The sequence below is a fragment of the Oncorhynchus keta genome, chromosome 24 (assembly GCF_023373465.1).
Source record: "Oncorhynchus keta strain PuntledgeMale-10-30-2019 chromosome 24, Oket_V2, whole genome shotgun sequence".
Taxonomy (NCBI): domain Eukaryota; kingdom Metazoa; phylum Chordata; class Actinopteri; order Salmoniformes; family Salmonidae; genus Oncorhynchus; species Oncorhynchus keta.
Genome location: NC_068444.1, coordinates 15,642,658 through 15,668,267, shown reverse-complemented (window position 1 = coordinate 15,668,267; position 25,610 = coordinate 15,642,658). Strand labels below are relative to the sequence as shown.

General features: G+C 40.3%; 1 protein-coding gene across 1 annotated transcript in view; it reads left to right on the top strand.

Annotated features, from left to right (window-relative positions):
* Positions 1–25,610, top strand: part of LOC118402753 (CUB and sushi domain-containing protein 1-like) — a 439,121-nt gene that overhangs the window by 355,775 nt on the left and 57,736 nt on the right. Inside the window, exons 31-38 of the mRNA XM_035800963.1 lie at positions 418–534; positions 1,343–1,456; positions 2,927–3,022; positions 4,919–5,122; positions 7,134–7,258; positions 7,693–7,789; positions 15,896–16,000; positions 21,448–21,566. Coding sequence (XP_035656856.1) covers positions 418–534; positions 1,343–1,456; positions 2,927–3,022; positions 4,919–5,122; positions 7,134–7,258; positions 7,693–7,789; positions 15,896–16,000; positions 21,448–21,566 — 977 coding nt within the window. The remainder of the gene's footprint in view (positions 1–417; positions 535–1,342; positions 1,457–2,926; positions 3,023–4,918; positions 5,123–7,133; positions 7,259–7,692; positions 7,790–15,895; positions 16,001–21,447; positions 21,567–25,610) is intronic.

Sequence of the window (25,610 nt, the reverse complement as noted above, 5' to 3'; positions counted from 1 at the left end):
TATGTTATGCCTCTGATAAACACTTTTTTGGTAGTATGGTTGCTGAAAAAGGTCCCAGGAGACATCATTTAACAGGTTGTACCGGTTCCTTTCAGAGGGACTAAAAGCAAGTAAAAAAACATGTAACTTTTTTTTTCTTCAGTCAAATGCCCCATTTCACCAATGTTATTGACTTAGGCCTATGTAACAAAACAAGTTGTGGATTGAGTTGTTTTGAACAATTATCATTGAGCTGCTATGAACGTTGAATGACGGTCCAGATGTTAAGAGAACGCACAGCACATCTTTGTTCCAACATAACAGCTCGCAACTAGGGCACTGACCTTTCTCCCATGTGTATACATGGTGCTTGTCCTTTCATGATTATTGTTTCTGGGAATGAAGTAACAGGGAGATGGTTTCTGGTGTGTCTTTCAGCTCCTTGTGGTGGTCATTATGCTGGGTCTGAAGGCGTGGTACTCTCTCCTAACTTTCCCCAGAACTACACCACTGGTCAAACGTGCTCCTACTACATTACTGTCTCTGGAGAATTTGGTAAGGTTTTTTATTTAATTTAACCTTTATCTAACTAGGCAAGTCACTTTTAAGAACAAATTCTTATTTACAATGACGACCTACCCCGGCCAAACCCGGACGACGCTGAGCTAATTGTGCGCCGCCCTATGGGACTCCCAATCACAGCCGGCTGTGCCTCTTGCGCTGAGATGCAGTGTCTTAGACCACTGCGCCACTCGGGAGAAGGGTTAATCAACTGCAACATTATTAAAGCAGCACTTAGACTTAATCTGACTAGTGTTATACCTCTGATTTAGCAGCCTACAGTCCAATGGAGGATTTACCATCATTTTCAGATATTATCATTGTGGAAAGTATGTATCTTAAGATAGTCTCCTCCTATCTAGGCTTATACAAAGCATAGTTCAGTCATGAAGTGCTGAATCATGGATCAAGGTATGTTAGAGTCATCCCTGGTTCTTGTCTGACCCCATACAAGTTATGCTTTCTCAATTGTGCGTGATATTCGGCCGTGATGACACAACCAAAACATATCTAATTCTATAAGGTATTTATCTGTGCCTCAGTGCGTATTTATCATGCATGAACTGGTGTAGCAGATGTGAAATTGCAAGGTAAACATTGTTGGTTAGCCTGTTGTGTGGTGACATCACCCACCCTGAGACCTGGGTAGTTAGCACGCTAGCCTTGTGTCATTGTTGACAAGATTCCAAGTTCCATTTTGCCATTTTAAACTCTCAGTTTACCATTTGCAGATAGGATTGTTTTGGAGCCACGTTTTTCATACTGAGGTAACCTATATGATGTCCCCATTTTGTCTCCTCAGTGGTGTTTGGGCAGTTTGCCTACTTTCAGACGGCAATGAATGACTCAGTGGAACTATTTGATGGGGCCAATCAGAATGCCAGGCTGCTAAGCTCCCTTGCTGGGTCTCATTCTGGTACGTAATAGCTTTCCATTCTTTCCGTTGTTTGTAGCCTTTAAATGAACAAAACCGATGGAAAACCACACATGCAAATGTTGTTGGGGAAGACAAGAGGTGGTATTACAAAAAGGTCTCAGCATGATCCCTGTATTAATAACTGCTGTTTGCACTTGGTTACTGTCTCATTCAAAATGTTTTCATTTCAGTAACTAACATTGTGACATAGCGTCCATATTGCGACATAACATCCATATTGCGACATGATGTCCATGCCATATCAGAAATAAGCAATGCTTCAATGATCACGAGTATCCATGGTTTCAGTCCTTAGGCTACTGTTACCGTCTACACTGTTCTTACCCCTAGATGGCTTCAGAGAGAGCTTGTGTGGCCTACCACTTTGCGATTGAGTCGATGTTGCTCCCAGTCCTTAGGCCACTCTCTCAGTATTTTTGTATTATTTAAAGCCACCTAATAAAATACGAAAAATTCAACACCTGTCCTCATCCGATTTATCGCTGGTATTAACAGGGGAAGGTAATTACATTTCAGAACAGAAATCAGCCTCAACTTTACATTCTTCTGAGGATTGATTAAGGCTGTTGGATATAAACTGTTTGTATGGGACCTTGTACTATTCAGATTTGTGTTATTCTGCAGTGCAACAATATATTCCCAAGGGAGATGATGGTCTTTGACTTTTGTCTTTGGATTTCACCATTCAGTAATGCAGTATGTGATGTGCTATATAAAATTAAAATGGAAAGGTTATACTGAATTAGATAACACATTAATTACCTCTGACATTTGTCCAAGACGTGTATACTAATATTTTCTGTACACTATTCCTTTGCACTGGTAATTTAGATTTTCTATCAACAAGTAACTTGATGTGTTTTCCCTGTCTATTCATGGTGACATTTGAATTATAATGATACATTAGATCATAATGCATTGGCTGTGTTCACCTTAATGGAGGCTGATTAGCAACCTACATTAGCCACATCCACAATAAGCTACTCTACCTAATTATAGGCGTTCAAATGTCATGGCTTTCAATAAGTTCACGCCATCAAGAAGACACATCCTACCATGTTTTCATTGTCACAGCTGATTACGTTTTACAAGACTCAGGCCTACAAATGTGTAGCCTATACAAAGTTGTTTGCTTGTCCAACATTGTCATTATTGATAAGACTTTGTTCTTCCTCTTATTATTAAGAGAGTCCTCGACTCTATAGACCGTACTTAAAAGTTCAACTGCCAACATCATGCTATTTACCCAGCAAGATTTTGAATGGGAGAGAGTATATTTATAAGAAGCAATTCATCATTCAGCTGAGGTTTTGTTCTGTATAGCACACAAGAAGGGTCGGGAATCTCAAGAAAGGCCACTGTTGTCTTCATAGGGTTAACACTGTGAGTCTGCATATTGTGTGTGTTTAAAAAAAAAAAGAAAGATATATATTCATCCTTTTTTTGCAGGAGAGACCTTGCCCCTGGCGACTTCAAACCAAATTATGGTGCGATTTACTGCAAAGAACGGTCCTTCCGCCAGGGGTTTCCACTTTGTTTACCAAGGTATGTTTATATACTGTATGAACAGGTAATACATTGCAATACATACTCAGGTCACATGCATGACCCTTCCTTACTGTTTTTACCCCTGTGGCAGTAGGTGTGTTTCCTGGAGGCCTCCTGAAGCCCTCCATCCCCAGGCACCAAAGGGTCTTATCTATCCATGTTATGGTTCCCATGGTTGTCAGGCTGTTCAGGGCGTTTGCCATTATCTCTCTTGCCCTATGGGAGCCTAGGGTGCCAGTACTCTAATCATTATACCTGTGCAAGGCATGTCATGGTGAAAGGGATTTCTAGCTGCTTTAGTAGGCATTGAGCAGAAGGGCTCACACAGATACACTATAGAACCGTAGGTTGAAAGTGTCATAACCAATATTTAAGGACTCCCTCTCTCTTGCATAATCAATATAAAATGTCTCACATTAATATATAAAATATAAACCCACATGTTTTATAAAACGTTTCCAGGATGGCAGAGTACGATTTTTCTTTTTTCTTTCTTAACTCAATCCTTTCAGATTCCTTAAATCCAATGATGCCTTTGGCTTTTATCATCGAGGTGTCATGTCTACTTTATTTTAGTGTCATTTAGAGGTTCTCTCTCATGTAGATAATAGCTCACCTCAGGACACATCAAGCATTTTCTCTCTCTGTCAAAATTGTAATAAATAAGCTATGTGAATTACATGAACTTTTACTGTCAGCTGCCTTATAAAAATAGATGATCTCAAATTGTAATCTTCCGTGAAGTATGTTGAGCATATATACTGTACAGTGTTTACCAGACTGTGGGGATGGAAGGGTTTTTTAAATACTCCCTGACAGTTAGGATAGTTTGTTTGGTACATGATTGCAGAACACACTCTGCTCTGGTACAGATCTAGAAATATCAGACACAATCCCTCCCAGCCCAACAGTAAAGGCCTCAATATTGCATTAAGATATACTATATACTGTAGATAAAATAGTATTTGAACACTTACCCCCCTCGGATATGGAGTTTCACACGTGAAAAACCTTAATGTGTGAAAATCTCACTTTCACCTCACAATGTGAAAAACATTCATGTTTGTGAGAGAAGAGGGGACAAGGCCATGCATGCAGTGGTACATAATGTTTTGATATACTGTAGTACAGATTGTAACCAGTCATGTTTTGATATACTGTAGTACAGATTGTAACCAGTCATGTTTTGATATACTGTAGTACAGATTGTAACCAGTCATGTTTTGATATACTGTAGTACAGATTGTAACCAGTCATGTTTTGATATACTGTAGTACAGATTGTAACCAGTCATGTTTTGATATACTGTAGTACAGATTGTAACCAGTCATGTTTTGATATACTGTAGTACAGATTGTAACCAGTCATGTTTTGATATACTGTAGTACAGATATACTGTAGTAACCAGTCATGTTTTGATATACTGTAGTACAGATTGTAACCAGTCATGTTTTGATATACTGTAGTACAGATTGTAACCAGTCATGTTTTGATATACTGTAGTACAGATTGTAACCAGTCATGTTTTGATATACTGTAGTACAGATTGTAACCAGTCATGTTTTGATATACTGTAGTACAGATTGTAACCAGTCATGTTTTGAATATCAGATATATTATATATTTGGTTTCATTGTCATCTTCCATGCCTTGGTGTCCTGAGAGTGTTCATGATTGAATAACAAAGTTATAACACATGCTAAAGTGTTTTTACTTCAGCATGAATTAGCCATTAGTATGGCTGATGATACACTGAGATCCTTCTAAAGATCTCAAATGTCCATAATGACAAATCATATATTACTACCACATTGTATTGCAATTTTCCTGTGAGCTTTAAGCGAAGAGTTATCACATCTAGGTGTTAAACACTGGGGACTCTTTTCTTTGTAGCTGTTCCTCGCACCAGTGACACGCAGTGCAGCTCTGTCCCAGAGCCGCGGTACGGTAGACGGATGGGGTCCGACTTCTCCGCTCGTTCCATTGTTCGCTTTGAGTGCAACCCTGGGTATCTGCTACAGGGATCCAATGCCATCAAATGCAATGTGGTCCCCAGTGCACTTGCCCAGTGGAATGATACTGTGCCCGCTTGTGCTGGTAAGCCTCCTCAAATCAGTCACATTTGTGGACATTGATTTAGAGATGGGTTCATGTTGTTGTAAAAGGGAAATTACACCACTTTTCAACCTGGTATTAATTATCACCAGACCCATACCGAGTCTGTGAAAACGACTCATTTCCACCATCTGCTGTTTTTACTTTATTTTTATTTTTTTACGGTAAAACGTAGGAATGCGCTGTTTTTACATATGTAGACATTGGTATGGTGCTGAGATAATGAATATGAGGTTGAAATGTGGTGCAATTGCCCTTTAAGAACATACAGTGGGTAGAACATCTAATAGATATGTCATCATTTTTTACATTTGTAAGTTACCATAAACACCATAAACATACTAAGATATTGGGAAGTGAGATGATTCTTTAGTCACAATAATATTCTAAACTCAGCAAAAAAGAAATGTCCCTTTTTCAGGACCCTGTCTTTCAAAGATAATTAGTAAAAATCCAAATAACTTCACAGATCTTCATTGTAAAGGGTTTAAACACTGTTTCCCATGCTTGTTCAATGACCCATAAACAATTAATGAACATGAACCTGTTGAACGGTCGTAAAGACAATAACAGCTTACAGACGGTAGGCAATTAATGTCACAGTTATGAAAACCTAGGACACTATAAAGAGGCCTTTCTACTGACTGAACAACACCAAAAGAAAGATGCCCAGGGTCCCTGCTCATCTGCGTGAACGTGCCTTAGATGTGGCCAGGGCAATAAATTGCTATGTCCGTACTGTGAGAAACCTAAGACAGCGCTACAGGGAGACAGGACGGACAGCTGCTCGTCCTCGCAGTGGCAGACCACATGTAACAACACCTGCACAGGATCGGTACATCCGAAACATCACACCTGCAGGACAGGTACAGGATGGCAACAACAACTGCCCGAGTTACACCAGGAATGCACAATCCCTCCATCAGTGCTCAGACTGTCCACAATAGGCTGAGAGAGGCTGGACTGGGGGCTTGTAGGCCTGTAGTAAGGCAGGTGCACAGCATCATCGGACTGAGCTTGTTGTCATTGCAGGCAATCTCAACGCTGTGCATTACAGGGAAGACATCCTGACATGACCCTCCAGCATGACAATACCACCAGCCACACTGCTCGTTCTGTGCATGATTTCCTTCAAGACAGGAATGTCAGTGTTCTGCCATGGCCAGTGAAGACCCCGGATCTCAATCCCATTGAGCTCGTCTGGGACCTGTTGGATCGGAGGGTGAGGGTTAGGGTCAATGCCCCCAGAAATGACCGGGAACTTGCAGGTGCCTTGGTGGAAGAGTGGGGTAACATCTCACAGCAAGAACTGGCAAATCTGGTGCAGTTCACGAGTAGAGGAGATGCACTGCAGTACATATTGCAGCTGGTGGCCACACCAGATACTGACTGTTACTTTTGATGTTGACCCCACCCCCTTTGTTAAGGGACACATTATTCCATTTCTGTTAGTCACATGTCTGTGGAACTTGTCCAGTTAATTGAATTCAGTTGTTGAATCTTGTTATGTTCTTACAAATATTTACGCATATTAAGTTTGCTGAAAATAAACGCAGTTGACAGTGAGAGGACATTTCTTTTTTTACTGAGTTTATATAGAATTATAAACTGGGTGGTTCAAGCCCTGAATGCTGATTGGCTGACAGCTGTGGTATATCAGACCGTATACAATGTGTCTGACAAAACCATTTCTTTTTACTGCTCTAATTATGTTGGTAACCAGTTTATAATAGTAATAAGGCACCTCTGGGTTTTGTGGTATATGGCCAATATACCACAGCTAAGGGCAGTGTCAAGGCACTCCGCGTTGCATTGTGCTTAAGAACAGACCTTAGCCATGGTATATTGGTCAAATACCACACCTCCTCTGGCCTTATTGCTTAAATTACTCATGTCAAATTTCCACTCGGTGTCTTGACTCACCATGGCTACAGGAACCTGGCATGTGCCCCATTCAATGTGACTCTAATTTCCCCTCTGTTTCGCTCCCCAGTTCCATGCAGCGGTAATCTGACAGAGAGGAGAGGCACCATACTCTCCCCCGGATTCCCCGAGCCCTATGGGAACAGCTTGAACTGCGTGTGGAAAATCATTGTCACCGAAGGAGCTGGGATTCAGGCAAGTACAAAGGGGGCAGGTCTGAACTCATCGAAAGTAATAAGCTACACCGACAGACAGAGAAGAGAGGGAAAATTGTATTTTTTGAGTGACAGGCTATAGCACATTTTAACCATCAGTCGTCCTACTGAGAAGAAAAGAAAATTAGACGGTATAAATTAGACCCGTTGCCAGCAGAAGTAGTTTTAAAGCACATAAAAAACAGCTGCAGTCTTATTGCTATTGATCGTGCCCTAATGAGAACAACTCGTTTTTTAAAATACTTCTTATAAGAGCACAGTATAAAACCTGGGTTTATGTCTATAGCAGGAGAGAAAACTTCCCTCAATAAAAAACACCAATCTCTCATCTAACCATTCAAAATGCTTGTCCTTTCAGAGAGATGGCATGTACAATATTTTTGTCACTCTATTTATGTATTTTTTCTTTTGCAGATTCAAGTAATGAGCTTCGCCACTGAGCATAATTGGGATTCCTTAGAAATCTATGATGGAGGGGACATGACAGCTCCTAAACTTGGAAGCTTTTCAGGTGGGAATTGGATTACTTAATCATGCATGGAATCACACGTTTCCCCTTGAGTTATCATGTCTGTGTGCAATATAATACTTATTGCAAATTAGGTTTCATGTGTTTTACAGAATTCTTACAGGCCTATTATTTTGAAGACCACAATAAAAATGAAACCTGACTCATGTTATGTTCCGTAGTTCTTCTAGGGGACTGAACATTGATCATGGGTCCAATACCTTTCTACGCAATCTTTTACACAGCAGACCAATGTCCCAATCGTCATGTTGGATGACTCACAGTATTAGCTCCAGAGACCTTTTGAAATCCAGTTGGCAGCCATCTTGGCCTTCTTTGCCTCCCAGTTAATCCTAGGAACAGCATTTCTGCAACTGAATAGCTTTGTCTGCTATCTAATGAAGACGTTGAATGCTATGGCTCCATTAGGCATGATCAGTGATATGTATGGCATATTCCATCCTTTTGAAAATAGAGGGCACTTCCCCTGTCTGGCAAATGTGTGGGTTTATCAATCTTGAGTAGATCCATTAGTTCATGACTTTCACTATGTGTACATGATTTTAAATGATTCAGTAAGCGAGGTCAGTTGGAGAAGAAGGTCATGAAAGACTTTGGGGACATATTGGAATTCCTCCATAGGAATGAATAGAATTCTGCAGTATTTCAATTCAAGGACGAATTTACATGTATTTAAGTATTTCTGTTGTTGTAGTGGGGACAGTAACATTAGTACTTTCTAAAAACTATTCTTTAAGGATTTTAAAAATATATATTTAAAAATATATATATATATATATATATATATATCATGTATATCATGTATATACAGTATACACTACTGTTCAAAAGTTTGGGGTCACTTAGAAATGTCCTTGTTTTTTTAAAGAAAAGCAATTTTTTTGTCCATTAAAATAACATAAAATTGATCGGAAATGCAGTGTAGACATTGTTAAAGTTGTAAATGATTATTGTAGCCAGATTTCTTTATGAAATATCTACATAGGCGTACAGAGGCCCATTATCAGCAACCATCACTCCTGTGTTCCAATGGCACGTTGTGTTAGCTAATCCAAGTTCATCATTTTAAAAAGGCTAATTTATCATGAGAAAACACTTTTGCAATTATGTTAGCACGGCTGAAAACTGTTGTTCTGATTAAAGAAGCAATAAAACTGGCCTTCTTTAGACCAGTTGAGTATCTGGAGCATCAGCATTTGTGGGTTCGATTACAGGCTCAAAATGTCCAGAAACAAAGAACTTTCTTCTGAAACTCGTCAGGCTATTCTTGTTCTGAGAAATTAAGGCTATTCCATGCGAGTAGTTGCCAAGAAACTGAAGATCTTGTACAATGCTGTGTACTACTCCCTTCACAGAACACCGCAAACTGTTCTAACCAGAATAGAAAGAGGAGTGGTAGGCCCCGTTGCACAACTGAGCAAGAGGACAAGTACATTAGTGTCAATTTTGAGAAACAGACACCTCACAAGTCTTCAACTGGCAGCTTCATTAAATAGTACCCGCAAAACACCAGTCTCAACGTCAACAGTGAAGAGGCGACTCCAGGATGCTGGCCTTCTAGGCAGAATTCCGCTGTCCAGTGTCTGTGTTCTTTCATCCATCTTAATCTTTTATTTTTATTGGATCTTTCTTTGCAACTCTGCTGAGAAGGCCAGCATCTTGGAGTTGTATCTTCGCTGTTGACGTTGAGACTGGTGTTTTGCGGGTAGTTTCTCCTATTCTTCTCTGCAGATCCTCTCAAGCTCTGTCAGATTGGATGGGGAGCGTCACTTTACAGCTATTTTCAGGTCTGTCCAGAGATTTTCGATCAGGTTCAAGTCCGGGCTCTGGGTGGGCCACTCAAGGACATTGAGACTTGTCCCGAAGCCACTCCTGCATTTGTCTTTGCTGTGTGCTTAGGGTCGTTGTCCTGTTAGGTGAACCTTCGCCCCAGTCTGAGGTCCTGAGCAGGTTTTCATCAATGATCTCTCTGTACTTTGCACCGTTCATCTTTGCCTCGATTATGATGAGTCTCCCAGTCCCTGCTGCTGAAAAACATCCCCACAGCATGATGCTGCCAACACCATGCTTCTGAGAATCTTTAGGTGCCTTTTGGCAAACTCCAAGCTGAATGTCATGTGCCTTTTACTGAGGAGTGGCTTCCGTCTGGCCACTTTACCATAAAGGCCTGATTGGTAAAGTGCTGCAGAGATGGTTTTCCTTCTGGAATGTTCTCCCATCTCCACAGAGGAACTCTGGAGCTCTGTCAGAGTGACCATCGGGTTGTTGGTCACTTCCCTGACCAAGGCCCTTCTCTCCCGATTGCTCAGTTTGGTCGGGCGGACAGCTCTAGAAAGAGTCTTGGTGGTTCCATACTTCTTCCATTTAAGAATAATGGAGGCCACTGTGTTCTTGGGGATCTTCAATGCTGCAGAAATGTTTTCATACCCTTCCCCAGATATGTTCCTCTACACAATCTTGTCTCGGAGCTCTACGGACAATTCTTTCATTTACATTTACATTTAAGTCATTTAGCAGACGCTCTTATCCAGAGCGACTTACAAATTGGTGCATTCACCTTATGACATCCAGTGGAACAGCCACTTTACAATAGTGCATCTAAATCTTTTAAGGGGGGTGAGAAGGATTACTTTATCCTATCCTAGGTATTCCTTAAAGAGGTGGGGTTTCAGGTGTCTCCGGAAGGTGGTGATTGACTCCGCTGTCCTGGCGTCGTGAGGGAGTTTGTTCCACCATTGGGGGGCCAGAGCAGCGAACAGTTTTGACTGGGCTGAGCGGGAACTGTACTTCCTCAGTGGTAGGGAGGCGAGCAGGCCAGAGGTGGATGAACGCAGTGCCCTTGTTTGGGTGTAGGGCCTGATCAGAGCCTGGAGGTACTGAGGTGCCGTTCCCCTCACAGCTCCGTACGTCAACATCATGGGTTGGTTTTTGCTCTGACCTTATATAGACATGCTTTTCCAAATCATGTCCAATCAATGGAATTTTCCACAGGTGGAGTCCAATCAAGTTGTAGAAACATCTCAAGGATGATCAATGGAAACAGGATGCACATGAGCTCAATTTCGAGTCACATAGCAAAGGGTCTGAATATTTATGTAAATAAGGTATTTCAGTTTTTGTTATTTTTAATAAATCTGGAAAAATGTCAACTTTTTTTGCTTTGTCATTATGGGTTATGGTGTGGATTGCTGAGGATATTTTTATTTAATCAATTTTAGAATATGGCTGTGATGTAACAAAATGTGGAAAAAGTCAAGGGGTCTGAATACTTTCCAAAGGCACTGTACGTTATACAATGGTGGAGGAGTGCCAAGATGGAGGCGCGGAGGCTTTAAAACAGTGCCCCTGTCAGCCGTCTAGTGTATATATAAACCATTGGGTGCACCAGTGGGTGGAGGGTGTCTTAACTTGCGTCTGTCCTCCTTTATCATGCTAAATGCCAACTGATAGGTGTTAGCTGTGTGGGAGTGTTAAACTGTGGGGGATTTCCATGGCAGGTTATGTTGTCAAGCCGCCCCATCTGTGATATTTTAGGATGTCCTCCTGTGGGTCAAAACTACACATCCTTTATGTTAGAAAATATAGATGTGAGAATGGACACATCTGTTACACACATCAACACAGTCGTGAAGAGGGCAGGACAATGCCTCTTCTCCCTAAGGAGGCTAAAAAGATTTGGCATAGCCCTTCAGAGCCTCAAAAAGGTATACAGCTGCACCATTGAGAGCCTCTTAACAGGCTGCATCACCTCTTGGTATGGCAAGTGCTTGGCATCCGACCGTAAGGTGCTACAGAGGGTAATGCGTATGGCCCAGTACATCACTGTGGCTGAGCTCCCTGCCATCCAGGACCTATATACCAGGGGGTGTCAGAGGAAGGCCCTAAAAATTGTTAAAGACTCTAGTCACCCAAGTGATAGACTGTTCTCTCTGCTACCACACGGCAAGCGGTACCGATGCACCAAAAACCCTGAACAGCTTCTACCCCCAAGCCATAAGACTGCTAAATAGTTAGACTCATCACATATGCTATTGATACTATTTATTATCTATCCTGTTGCCTAGTCACTTTATTCCTAGTTTTTGTACATATCTACCTCAATTAGCTTGTACCTCTGCACGCTGACTCTGTACTGGTACCCCGTGTATATAGCCAAGTTATTGTTACTCATTGTGTATTTGTTATTACATTTATTATTACATGTTTTACTTTTCTATTATTTCACTATTTTCTTTCTCTCTGGGAAGACTAACATTTCAATGTGACGAATAACATTTGATTTGATTTGATTACCACGGTCTCTCCAGCAGGAGGGGATCTCCTGCAGCGGGAAAGGGGGGATTAACCTTTTTTGTGCCTCCCAATGGATATACGTGTAGCCATGCCCCGAGCAATGCCTTCTACAAGCCTGTAATGAACTCAGCTAGTGTCACAACAACAGGCTTAGAAAAGGTCAGGCAACTAGGGAGTCATGTGGCTTTAAGGCAAAATGTCTATGCTAAGATATCATTCTGAATGTATTAGTTCATGTGGTTCACCACTGCCGCACTCCTCTAAGCCAAGGTTTTATATGCAACAAAAAAATGGTTGTCTAGGCCATCTAGCGAATAAATAAATAATGATGTCAGAGAACACCTGGTGACGGTTGTGTATGACTCATTGAATCTAAAGGAAAATACAATGGTAATTTACCTCCATTTTTAGCTGGGTTGTCCAAATGGCACAGGCACTGAGTCATCTTTAAAATCGGTGAAATGTCTCCAAATCAGTAATCAGTGACATTAGGAGGGAATAAGAGAGAGGCTGTATCGTGTGCAGTGGCACGTTAAGATGCACAGTTTCCCCTTCATCGTTGTGTGGTCCGCCTTTACATCCTTGACATCCTCACCATTATAATCAGTCTTTTTATTCTTCTTTTAGTTACAAATCCATTAGGATAATTCTCTTAATTAAACTGTCGGAAATGCTTTGTGTTCTCTGTCGCCTTCCTTTTTGCATGATGTATCATACAGGATTAATCACACTTAATCAAATACCAATTCGATTACAATTGAATGAGGCTTATCTTTTCTGTTTACCACTATCCCCCTATTACCACTATTAACAGTAGAATGTGCAAATGATGAGGATATGTTGTTGAAAAATGGTAAACGTGATATTTGTTGAAAAGTCCACTTCACAGTAGCTGCTGTTGTTGCATGGTTTGGTATTCCTTGCCTCAAATTGATTTCAGATTGTGGCATTAATTGCTTTTGCCGTGGATACTTATATTTGAAGCATGATTCATTTGTGATCGATGGAAATATTTAATAATTAATCATACTTCAAATGTAAGTATTCACTGCAAAAGTAATTAAATCCACAATCTGAAATACATTTTATAGGACTCCAAAGATCAAATCAAATTGTATTCATCACATACTTTATAAACAATAGGTGTAGACTAACAGTGAAATGCTTACTTACAGGCCCTTCCCAATAATGTAAAGAGAAAAAAAATTGAAATAATATAAAAATAATAAAACAAAGAATAAATACACAATAGCTTGGCTATGTACACGGTATACCAGTACTGAGTCGCTGTGCAGGGGTACGAGGTAATTGAGGTAGACATGTACATATACTGTAGGTAGGGATAAAGTGACTAGGCAACATGACAGGTAATAAACAGTAGCAGCAGCGTATGTGATGAGTCAAAAAAGTCAATGCAGATAGCCCGGGTAGTTGCTCATTTACTGTTGCCGTCGCTCAATAGCGACAATTTATGTCTGTATACCTCTCATTCTGTGTCCATTGTGGCTATTGATTGGGTTTATGTCTGTATACCTCTCATTCTGTGTCCATTGTGGCTATTGATTGGGTTTATGTCTATATACCACTCTCATTATGTGTCCATTGTGGCTATTGATTGGGTTTATGTCTATATACCTCTCTCATTCTGTGGCCATTGTGGCTATCGATGGAGTTTTGTTTCATCATGTTTAGAGATGATTGCCAAATGGTTAATGTAAAAAATATATATATGGTAAATTGTATTTCAAGATTGGTTTTCCATCTTTACAAAACATAAAATTACCCTGCTTCCCGGCTGAAAGTTCACATCAAGAATTTCTTTAATCATAAGGTTCTAGACTGCCTAATAATACTAAATGTGCCAGATTCAATCCCGCAAAGTGCATTTTAAGCTCATCTGTGACTTATCTGACAAGCTCTGGAAACACTGGAGATGCCGTCTCACTAATAGAGATGATGGACCTCTGAATAGCTGGACAGCGGATGAGCTTTACAGAGCTGTCAAACTTCATCCAGAAATTATTAGTCAAGTCATTCAAGCGCAAAGGAGCATTTTACAGACTGCAATCATCAGCATAATGTACTCAGACAATTTTATGCCCGTCCGTTCTTCTACTGCCATACTATGCCGGATCCCATAGCATTACAGAAACCCATTGCAAACTTGGTAGCTCACTGACATGATTTGCAGGTGAACATATCTTAATGTCTATCAAGTCAGTATTTTGCAGGAGAGCTTTAGTCATTTCATCAGAGTTATTCATGTGATTATAAACGTGTTAAGTCAGTCTACGTTTTGTCATGAATGAGTGAAGGGTATATTGCTGTCTCATAGCATAGCGTTACAACCTGTGGAGATGGCCTCCGAGGATACAAATGTAATAATAGGGTTGCAGAATTCTGGAAACGTTCCACGGTTTTCCAGAAACCCTGGTTGGAGGATTTCAGATTTCCTGTTTATTCCCTCCTGATGGCAGGGATTTTCCAACCTGGGTTTATGGAAAACCTATTTATTTTTTATTACCAGGTTTTTGTAACGCTATGTGTGACATCGATGAAGATAATAAAAATAATTGCTTTCTCTAACTATGTCACAGAACTTGTGAGCTGGGGTTTGAACATAATATCCTGAAAATATAAAAGATGGTGTCTCAACAGAATATGTTGCTGTATCTTTAATCTGCCCAGGGGAGTTTCAACATTTCTTTATTAAACTGACCAATGCCCAAGACACCAGAGATTTATTGCTATTATAAAGTTTGACACAAGTGATGAATGACACTGTTTCAGGTTATATAACCGCATATACGCTATTTTTCAACCACATGTTTGCTTACTCATGATGAACGCTGTGTTCTGATTTTCAGCAGCCTGAGCCAAAGCGGCAGGGTAGCCTAGTGGTTAGAGTGTTGGACTAGTAACCGAAAGGTTGCAAGTTCAAACCCCCGAGCTGACAAGGTACAAATCTGTCGTTCTGCCCCTGAACTGTTCCTAGGCCATCATTGAAAATAAGAATTTGTTCTTAACTGACTTGCCTAGTTAAATAAAGGTACAATTAAAAGCATATCATCCAAAAACATAGGATGTCTACCAACCTGATCAAATCAAATTGTATTTGTCACAATTCTTACTTACAAGCCCTAACCAACAATGCAGTTTAAACAAATATACCGTATATATCTATATATATATATATATGAATAAGAAGTAAAAGTAACAAATAATTACAGAGCAGCAGTAAAATAACAATAGCGAGGCTATATACAGTGGGTACTGGTACAGAGTCAATGTGCGGGGGCACTGGTTAGTCGAGGTAATTGAGGTAATATGTACCTGTAGGTAGAGTTATCAAAGTGACTATGCATAGATGGTTCCCTTTGAGCTCTGTAGACTTTTAACATTTTTACTTTTCCTATCTGTGGTGGTATGGTTGACTGCCCCTTGGAAACATTTGATGAGAGCTCTCCCCTGGGAGCTCAGATACTGAAGAACAGAAACAAACTTCAGTGACCATTGTCTGTTAGAATTTCAAAGCATTTTTTTTTATTCCCCTTCCCCCCTTTCCCCTCTTTTCATTTGGTTGACCTCCAAAAAGGAAAGTATTTCATAGAGGAGGAAAAATGTCCATAGAATAGTGAACAGCTGTTCACCTTATTCTGTTTTGGCCATTGATATAAACTGTAGTCACTTGACGAACCAACCCTCCAGAAAACATCTATATATATTCAGAATTGCAAATGGAACTTCTTTCAACATTGAGATGAATGTAGACTTCTCCTGTCTGATGTATTTCAGGTACAACTGCTCCAGCCTTGCTGAACAGTACCTCCAACCAGCTCTACCTCCACTTCCAGAGTGATATCAGTGTTGTTGCTGCTGGATTCCACCTTGAGTACAAAAGTGAGTACACTGTGTGTCTCTTCATAAAACCTTAATTTTCTCCATATCCTCTGACCCTGTGAAATAAAGGAATCTACAAAATGTCCTCTTGGCTAATAAAATGTTGCTTACTTCTCTCTCTCTCTCCTCTCTTCCTCTCTTCCTCTCTCTCTGTCTCTCTCCTCTCTCTCTCTCTCTCTCTCTCTCTCTCTCTCTCTCTCTCTCTCTCTCTCTCTCTCTCTCTCTCTCTCTCTCTCTCTCTCTCTCTCTCTCTCTCTCTCTCTCTCTCTCTCTCTCTCTCTCTCTCTCTCTCTCTCTCTCTCTCTCTCTCTCTCTCTCTCTCTCTCCTCTCTCTCTCTCTCTCTCTCTCTCTCCTCTCTCTCCTCTCTCTCCTTCCTTCTGGAACATGTAGTAGCATCACCTACAGTACAGCTAACACTGAATCAAAAGCACTCAACGGGGCATTCTACTTTTATATTGTTAAAAATGAAGCAGCTCTGGGCGAGGCATGTGCATTTTGACATTTGAAAGCTTTAGAAAAATTACCAAAGCTGTCAGCATAAATGGTTCAACAAGTACAGCATAATTCACTGATAACAATTCTGTTAACGAAAAAATAAATACCAAGGAAACTGGCTGATAAAATCCAATTTCTCTACCTTTTACCATGGGTTGGAGCCTGATGGGAATTCCTCTTTTCAACTCTGAAATGGGCTCCCATTCTGTACTGTGTGGACACTGATAGCATCAGAGATAGTCTGTCTCTCTGGCCGCTTGCCTCATCTGCCTCTGTCTCAACAGAAGAAACAGTGCCCTTTAGCTGCTGTGGACAGTCCTGATGTAAACCATTTACCTTATTCTTACACCTCAACATCCTCTGCTACTATCTCTAAGTCCTCTCAGTGGGGATCCCAATTCGAGCTATTTCCCCTCTCTCAGCCCACTTAAAAGTGTATCCCCCATGTGCAGCCTATGTGCTATGTGATCCGGCAGGGTTGTTCAACTGGCGGCCCGCGGGCCAGATCCGGCCCATTTATTAATCCCTTTGATAAATTCTTAACATTAAGAAATTAAAAAATCCCTTCCAAAAATCCGTCTTTCAGTGCCAAAACAGTCTCACATTACATACGCTCACATACACAAAACACAAACACGTACATGCATATTGACGCCACACACACACACTCACACATAGACACACTTTCACAATCTTCACATACACTGCTACTACTCTGTTTATTATCTATCCTGATTGCCTAGTCACTTTTAACCCGACCTACATGTACATATTACCTTAATTACCTCAACTACCTTGTACCCCTGCACATTGACTCGGTACCGGTACTCCTTGTATATAGGCTTGTTATTTTATTGTGTTACTATTTTTTTCTTATTTGCAAATGTTTCTTACTTTTTAACTCTGCGTTGTTGGGAAGGGGCTCGTAAGTAAGCATTTCACTGTAAAGCCTACACCTGTTGTATTTTGTGACAAATACAATACACACCACTACTGTTCCTACTCTGAGCGGTAGGTTGGTTTTAGATGGAAGGCCGTGTTGCCCAACCGAGTCCTTTGAAGAATGTCTCTGGTTGTCAATTGGATACATTGTAGTAACGTCATTGTGTGGTAGACGGGATACGCTGTCTGTTCCTTCCTAACCTGCGTTGGCTTCGTTCTGTAGTTATTATCTGAACCATTCTGACATCGGACCGTCGTCCTCACATCCTCGGAACAGGAGGTTATATTTTCGTCAAGGCTTTATATAGTGGAGCGAGAAGGGTGTGTCTGAAAAGTTTTATAACCCATGACTCTTCACAGGGGCGGGCCACTGATTGCGCAGAACGCTAACCTTATGAAAACCCAATTCTCACATTTTAGAAACTAAAATCACATTTCATCCCATCACGATTAAGTTAATATTCAAACATTTCAATTGAACAACAATTCCATGTGAATCTGATAACTCTGATGTCTAGACTTTCCGCTGTAGAGTTTGTCATCTTATCATTGATGAGAATGTCTCAGATGACAACCGAACTGACATCATATTCATTAAGTACCACCGCATATGTTTAATTGGTCAGATTACCAGAATATAGTTAATTTCCCCCCACCTTCTGATGTTCCCAGAATCTCTATGTTAACCAAGGGGTTTGCAAATGTAACATCAGTAGGGTAGAAAAGGGGGGGAAGAGGTATTTATGACTGTCATAAACCTACCCGCAGGCCAACGTCATGACAGTGGTGAGCGAGAGTTGCGCCTTTACCTTTTCAATGATGATAAAACATCTTGGTTGCACCTCGACTCACGTTGACTGAGCGTCCTCCACTTCTTTCCTGATTACTTTTAGCAACATTTAATATGAAGAAAAGTGCTTTATTGGTGTGTGTGCGTTGCTTTTTTATACAGTTCTCCCGAAGCATGTGGAAGTAATAATAACCCTTTTTTACATCTGGCCACCGTAAGTATATAGTTGAATAGTCCAGTCAAACAGCATCAACCGTAAGGGATCTAACCAGGAAACGTACCAACGTTTTTTAATCAGTCTTATCTTGATTAGAGATTGATTATTTCTCTCACCGCTGCATGAAGAGGAGATATTTAACACAGGGCATGACTCCTTCTGGTCACTACACAACCATACATGCTAGATTAGGCTTGTTAACCCAGGAGTCCTTGCTCAGTTGCTAACCTGGAACCTCCTTAATACAATCATTGCGACGGCAACCTCGTTTAACCCTTCGCCTCTCCATAGCAACACTTCCCTTTCCAAGTCATTGTTGTAAATGAGAATGTCTCCTCAACCAATCGATCTGTTCAAATGAAGCTAAAACATGGCAAAAAATCTCATGTGGCCCTTACTAATAGCTTTGGACAAAACTGAGACATGCTGAGAATGTCAGGATGTTACAAATTAAAGAAGTTTAGGCCAATTTAGTATGTATTCTTTGCCAATTGTCTTCTATATTAATACACATCATTGGCAGGATGTCTTCCTGGAAGCGTTATGCCTGATATAGCCATGCCATTTCTAGAATGTTATGCAGAATAGGGGAGAGCCAGTGTTTTGTAAAGGACATAAACTGTATAATTAACCAATAAGGCACGAGGAGGTGTGGTATATGCAGTGGTGTAAAGTATTTTGGGGTATCTGTACTTTATTTTACTATTTTATATTTTGGCCTACTTTTACTTCACTACATTCATAAAGAAAATAATGTACTTTTTACTCCATACATTTTCCCTGACACCCAAAAGTACGTATTGCATTTTGACAGGAAAATGTCCAATTCACACACTTATCAAGAGAACATCCCTGGTCATCCCTACTGCCTCTGATCAGGCGGTCTCACTAAACACACATGCTTCGATTGTGTTGGAGTGTGCCCCTGGCTATCCGTCAATTTAAAATAAACAAGAAAATGGTGCCGTCTGGTTTTACTTTTGATACTTAAGTATATTTAAAACCAAATATTTTTAGATTTTTACTCAAGTAGTGTATCACTGGGTGACTTTTTTACTTGAGTCATTTTAAGGTATCTTTACTTTTACACAAGTATGAGAATTTAGTACTTTTTTCACCACTGTGTATATGGCCAATATACCACGGCTAATAACTGTTCTTATCTATGACGCAATAGCAGAGTGCCGGGATACAGCCCTTAGCCGTGGTATATTGTCCATATACCACAAACACCCGAGGTGCCTTATTGCTATTATAAACTGGTTACCAACGTAATTAGAACAGTAAAAAGAAAGGTTTTGTCATACCCATGGTATATATAATATACATTTTACCTAGAGCTACGTGTACTGTAAAAGTAGATATCATTAAAGCTTTGTGACTTTCTGTCAGAACAAGAGGAGCTTGTTATATTTACATAGATATGGTTGTCATTGACTTTTAGGTTCATCCTGAATGTTTACCGTTGGATGACAGTGGCTGCATCTTCATGATCCTAGACTGAATCTGGCTTGTGCACGGTAGTTACGAAGTTCCACATCTAAAATGAGATTCACGCCACGTGTTTTTATCACACATCAAGATGGTGAATTTGTTAGAGCTTGGGTGAGGAGACAAGTGTATTAAATGTTTGACTTTCTGGATCTTGAAGGCTGAATTCCTGCCTGGATCAGTCCGTTGTGGTTGTAGAGAAAATGTCCGATTTTTTCCCTCAAGGGATAACATTTATCCTCTGAGAGAGAGACTATGGCCATGTGGCATTTTATTGATTTATTCTGCAGAAAAACACTTCAAATGGTTGGTATGTGTAACGTGTGTCAGCGAGATGGAATTGGAATTAACAAGTGGTATTGATCTAACGTTAAATAAATGTGTTAGTAGTTTGGTACAAGCCAGGGTTCTGATGCCTTAGCATTTAAAGAAATGCCCAGTGCTCTTTTTGTGGTTCACTGTTTTTTGACCAGTTGCATACTGTACATTTCCGCTCACTCCCTCCTGAACAGGAGTACATGCTCCTTAGGATATATTGAAAGTAACTTGCTCCGAATTCTGCTGTGAATTCTCCTTGAACCAGAGCTAATGTTTAATCTCCCTAGTCTCGCCCTAGCCGCCCACAGCCATTTGGGCTTCCCTGTTTGAAACAGTCACCTACACATTAGCAGTGTGACAGTGTCTGTTGGCTTTTGTTGTATTGGGTAATGTAGGCATCGCAGGTGAAAGTCCTTTGCTATTGATGGGTAGAAAAATAATGAGAGAGTTTTACACACACTCACAACTGCACGGTGCTACCTGCTGAGTGGAGCAATCCAAACAAGACAAATTTATACAGGATCTCCTTTCATTGGCTTGACGAATGTGGTTGTCATGGCAACATTCTCTCTCACTGTCTCCTCCTGCAGTGTGTACAGTTTTAACCCACTGGAAGATGTTTTCAAGAAATGAACAAAATCACAATGCATATTTAAATAACAAGGATCAGTGGGTATGCTATTTTCTGATTTTTTTTAATAACAATACTGTTTTAGCGTTCTAAATGTAGAAGCATAGAGACAATGGTTACACACTACAGCACAAAATACACTTTCAGTTTCATGACGTTGTCAGTACCCTGTGCCCCTTGCTACACGACTGTGGTTATGTATCTGCATTACCTTCCTATGACTGGGGGTTTATAACCATCCAAATGACAAATTATTTAACTATAGAAAACTAAACAAACGTACAAAAATCCAAAACCAATAATCATCTTATCTATTTTAATAGCTATAAGCTATACCAGAGCCTGTTGACAGCATACAATAATCATATCCACTTGGCTTTACAATACTCGCCGATGTGTTTGCCTCTTCTTGCTCCAGCTTTGAGGAATACTGTTCTCTGAAACATGAAAACAGGATCACCACACTGAGTATTGAAGACCAATCATTCATGTGATGTGCAACATCAAGTACTTTATCTAAGCAGGCATGATGAGGCCTTTTTTATGTCTCTGCTCCATCTAGCCGTTGGTCTCACTGCCTGTCCGGAGCCAGTGGTGCCTGCCAATGGCATCAAAACAGCGGACAGGTACATGGTCAATGAGGTGGTGTCATTCAGCTGTGAACCAGGATACATGCTGCAGGTGAGATCTGTACTGTGTTCCCACTGCTGTGTCAACATGCTGCTAAGTCAATGTGTAAAGACATTGTGTGATGTGTCGCATGTCTAGTATGCAAAGTCAACTCAGCAACTCAGCAAACTTTGATTTGTCTTTGAGTTCAGTGTGCTGAGAACCCCCTACCTTCACATTATAGATATAAACCCCCTACCTTCACATTATAGATATAAACCCCCTACCTTCACATTATAGATATAAACCCCCTACCTTCACATTATAGAGAGAAACCCCTACCTTCACATTATAGATATAAACCCCCTACCTTCACATTATAGCTATAAACCCCCTACCTTCACATTATAGATATAAACCCCTACTTTCACATTATAGATATAAACCCCCTACCTTCACATTATAGATATAAACCCCCTACCTTTACATTATAGATATAAACCCCCTACCTTCACATTATAGAGAGAAACCCCTACCTTCACATTATAGATATAAACCCCCTACCTTCACATTATAGATATAAACCCCCTACTTTCACATTATAGATATAAACCCCCTACCTTTACATTATAGATATAAACCCCCTACCTTCACATTATAGAGAGAAACCCCTACCTTCACATTATAGATATAAACCCCCTACCTTCACATTATAGATATAAACCCCCTACCTTCACATTATAGATATAAACCCCCTACCTTCACATTATAGAGAGAAACCCCTACCTTCACATTATAGATATAAACCCCCTACCTTCACATTATAGAGAGAACCCCCTACCTTCACATTATAGAGAGAAACCCCCTACCTTCACATTATAGTTCAGTAAGTAATCCTTCTCACCCCCCTCCTAAAAAGATTTAGATGCACTATTGTAAAGTGGCTGTTCCACTGGATGTCATAAGGTGTATGTACCAATTTGTAAGTCGCTCTGGATAAGAGCGTCTGCTAAATGACTTAAATGTAATGTAAATGTTATAGATATAAACCCCCTACCTTCACATTATAGAGAGAACCCCCTACCTTCACATTATAGAGAGAGCCCCCTACCTTCACATTGTAGAGAGAAACCCCTACCTTCACATTATAGATATAAACCCCTACCTTCACATTATAGATATAAACCCCCTACCTTCACATTATAGAGAGAACCCCCCTACCTTCACATTATAGAGAGAAACCCCCTACCTTCACATTATAGATATAAACCCCCTACCTTCACATTATAGATATAAACCCCCTACCTTCACATTATAGGTATAAACCCCCTACCTTCACATTATAGATATAAACCCCTACCTTCACATTATAGAGAGAACCCCCTACCTTCACATTATAGATATAAACCCCTACCTTCACATTATAGAGAGAACCCCCTACCTTCACATTATAGATATAAACCCCCTACCTTCACATTATAGAGAGAAACCCCTACCTTCACATTATAGATATAAACCCCTACCTTCACATTATAGATATAAACCCCCTACCTTCACATTATAGAGAGAACCCCCTACCTTCACATTATAGAGAGAAACCCCCTACCTTCACATTAAAGATATAAACCCCCTACCTTCACATTATAGATATAAACCCCCTACCTTCACATTATAGATATAAACCCCTACCTTCACATTATAGATATAAACCCCTACCTTCTCATTATAGAGAGAACCCCCTACCTTCAGATTATAGATATAAACCCCCTACCTTCACATTATAGATATAAACCCCCTACCTTCACATTATAGATATAAACCCCCTACCTTCACATCTGAGAGAGAAACCCCCTACCTTTACATTATAGAGAGAAACCCCCTACCTTTACATTATAGAGAGAAACCCCCTACCCTCACATTATAGAGAGAAACCCCCTACATTTACATTATAGAGAGAAACCCCCTACCTTTACATTATAGAGAGAAACCCCCTACCTTTACATTATAGAGAGAAACCCCCTACCTTCACATTATAGAGAGAAACCCCATACCTTCACATTATAGAGAGAAACCCCTACCTTCACATTATAGAGAGAACCCCCTACCTTCACATTATAGATATAAACCCCCTACCTTCACATTATAGAGAGAAACCCCTACCTTCACATTATAGATATAAACCCCCTACCTTCACATTATAGATATAAACCCCCTACCTTCACATCTGAGAGAGAAACCCCCTACCTTTACATTATAGAGAGAAACCCCCTACCTTTACATTATAGATATAAACCCCCTACCTTCACATCTGAGAGAGAAACCCCCTACCTTTACATTATAGGGAGAAACCCCCTACCCTCACATTATAGAGAGAAACCCCCTACATTTACATTATAGAGAGAAACCCCCTACCTTTACATTATAGAGAGAAACCCCCTACCTTCACATTATAGAGAGAAACCCCATACCTTCACATTATATAGAGAAACCTCATACCTTCACATTATAGAGAGAAACCCCCTATCTTTACATCTGAGAGAGAAACCCCCTACCTTCACATCTGAGAGAGAAACCCCCTACCTTTACATTATAGAGAGAACCCCCTACCTTTACATTATAGAGAGAAACCCCCTACCTTTACATTATAGAGAGAAACCCCCTACCTTCACATTATAGAGAGAAACCCCATACCTTCACATTATAGAGAGAAACCCCATACCTTCACATTATAGAGAGAAACCCCCCAACTTCACATTATAGAGAGAAACCCCATACCTTCACATTATAGAGAGAAACACCCTATCTTTGCATCTGAGAGAGAAACCCCCTACCTTCACATCTGAGAGAGAAACCCCCTACCTTTACATTATAGAGAGAAACCCCCTACCCTCACATTATAGAGAGAAACCCCCTACATTTACATTATAGAGAGAAACCCCCTACCTTTACATTATAGAGAGAAATCCCCTACCTTTACATTATAGAGAGAAACCCCCTACCTTCACATCTGAGAGAGAAACCCCCTACCTTTACATTATAGAGAGAAACCCCCTACCTTTACATTATGGAGAGAAACCCCCTACCTTCACATCTGAGAGAGAAACCCCCTACCTTTACATTATAGCGAGAAACCCCCTACCTTCACATTACAGAGAGAAATCCCCTACCTTCACATTATAGAGAGAAACCCCCTACCTTTACATCTGAGAGAGAAATCCCCTACCTTCACATTATAGAGAGAAACCCCCTACCTTTACATTATAGCGAGAAACCCCCTACCTTCACATTACAGAGAGAAATCCCCTACCTTCACATTATAGAGAGAAACCCCCTACCTTTACATCTGAGAGAGAAATCCCCTACCTTTACATTATAGAGAGAAACCCCCTACCTTTACATTATAGAGAGAAACCCCCTACCCTCACATTATAGAGAGAAACCCCCTACATTTACATTATAGAGAGAAACCCCCTACCTTTACATTATAGAGAGAAACCCCCTACCTTTACATTATAGAGAGAAACCCCCTACCTTCACATTATAGAGAGAAACCCCATACCTTCACATTATAGAGAGAAACCCCTACCTTCACATTATAGAGAGAACCCCCTACCTTCACATTATAGATATAAACCCCCTACCTTCACATTATAGAGAGAAACCCCTACCTTCACATTATAGATATAAACCCCCTACCTTCACATTATAGATATAAACCCCTACCTTTACATCTGAGAGAGAAACCCCTACCTTTACATTATAGAGAGAAACCCCTACCTTTACATTATAGATATAAACCCCTACCTTCACATCTGAGAGAAAACCCCTACCTTTACATTATAGGAGAAACCCCTACCTCACATTATAGAGAGAAACCCCTACCTTTACATTATAGAGAGAAACCCCTACCTTTACATTATAGAGAGAAACCCCTACCTTCACATTATAGAGAGAAACCCCATACCTTCACATTATATAGAGAAACCATCTCATACCTTCACATTATAGAGAGAAACCCCTATCTTTACATCTGAGAGAGAAACCCCTACCTTCACATCTGAGAGAGAAACCCCTACCTTTACATTATAGAGAGAAACCCCCTACCTTTACATTATA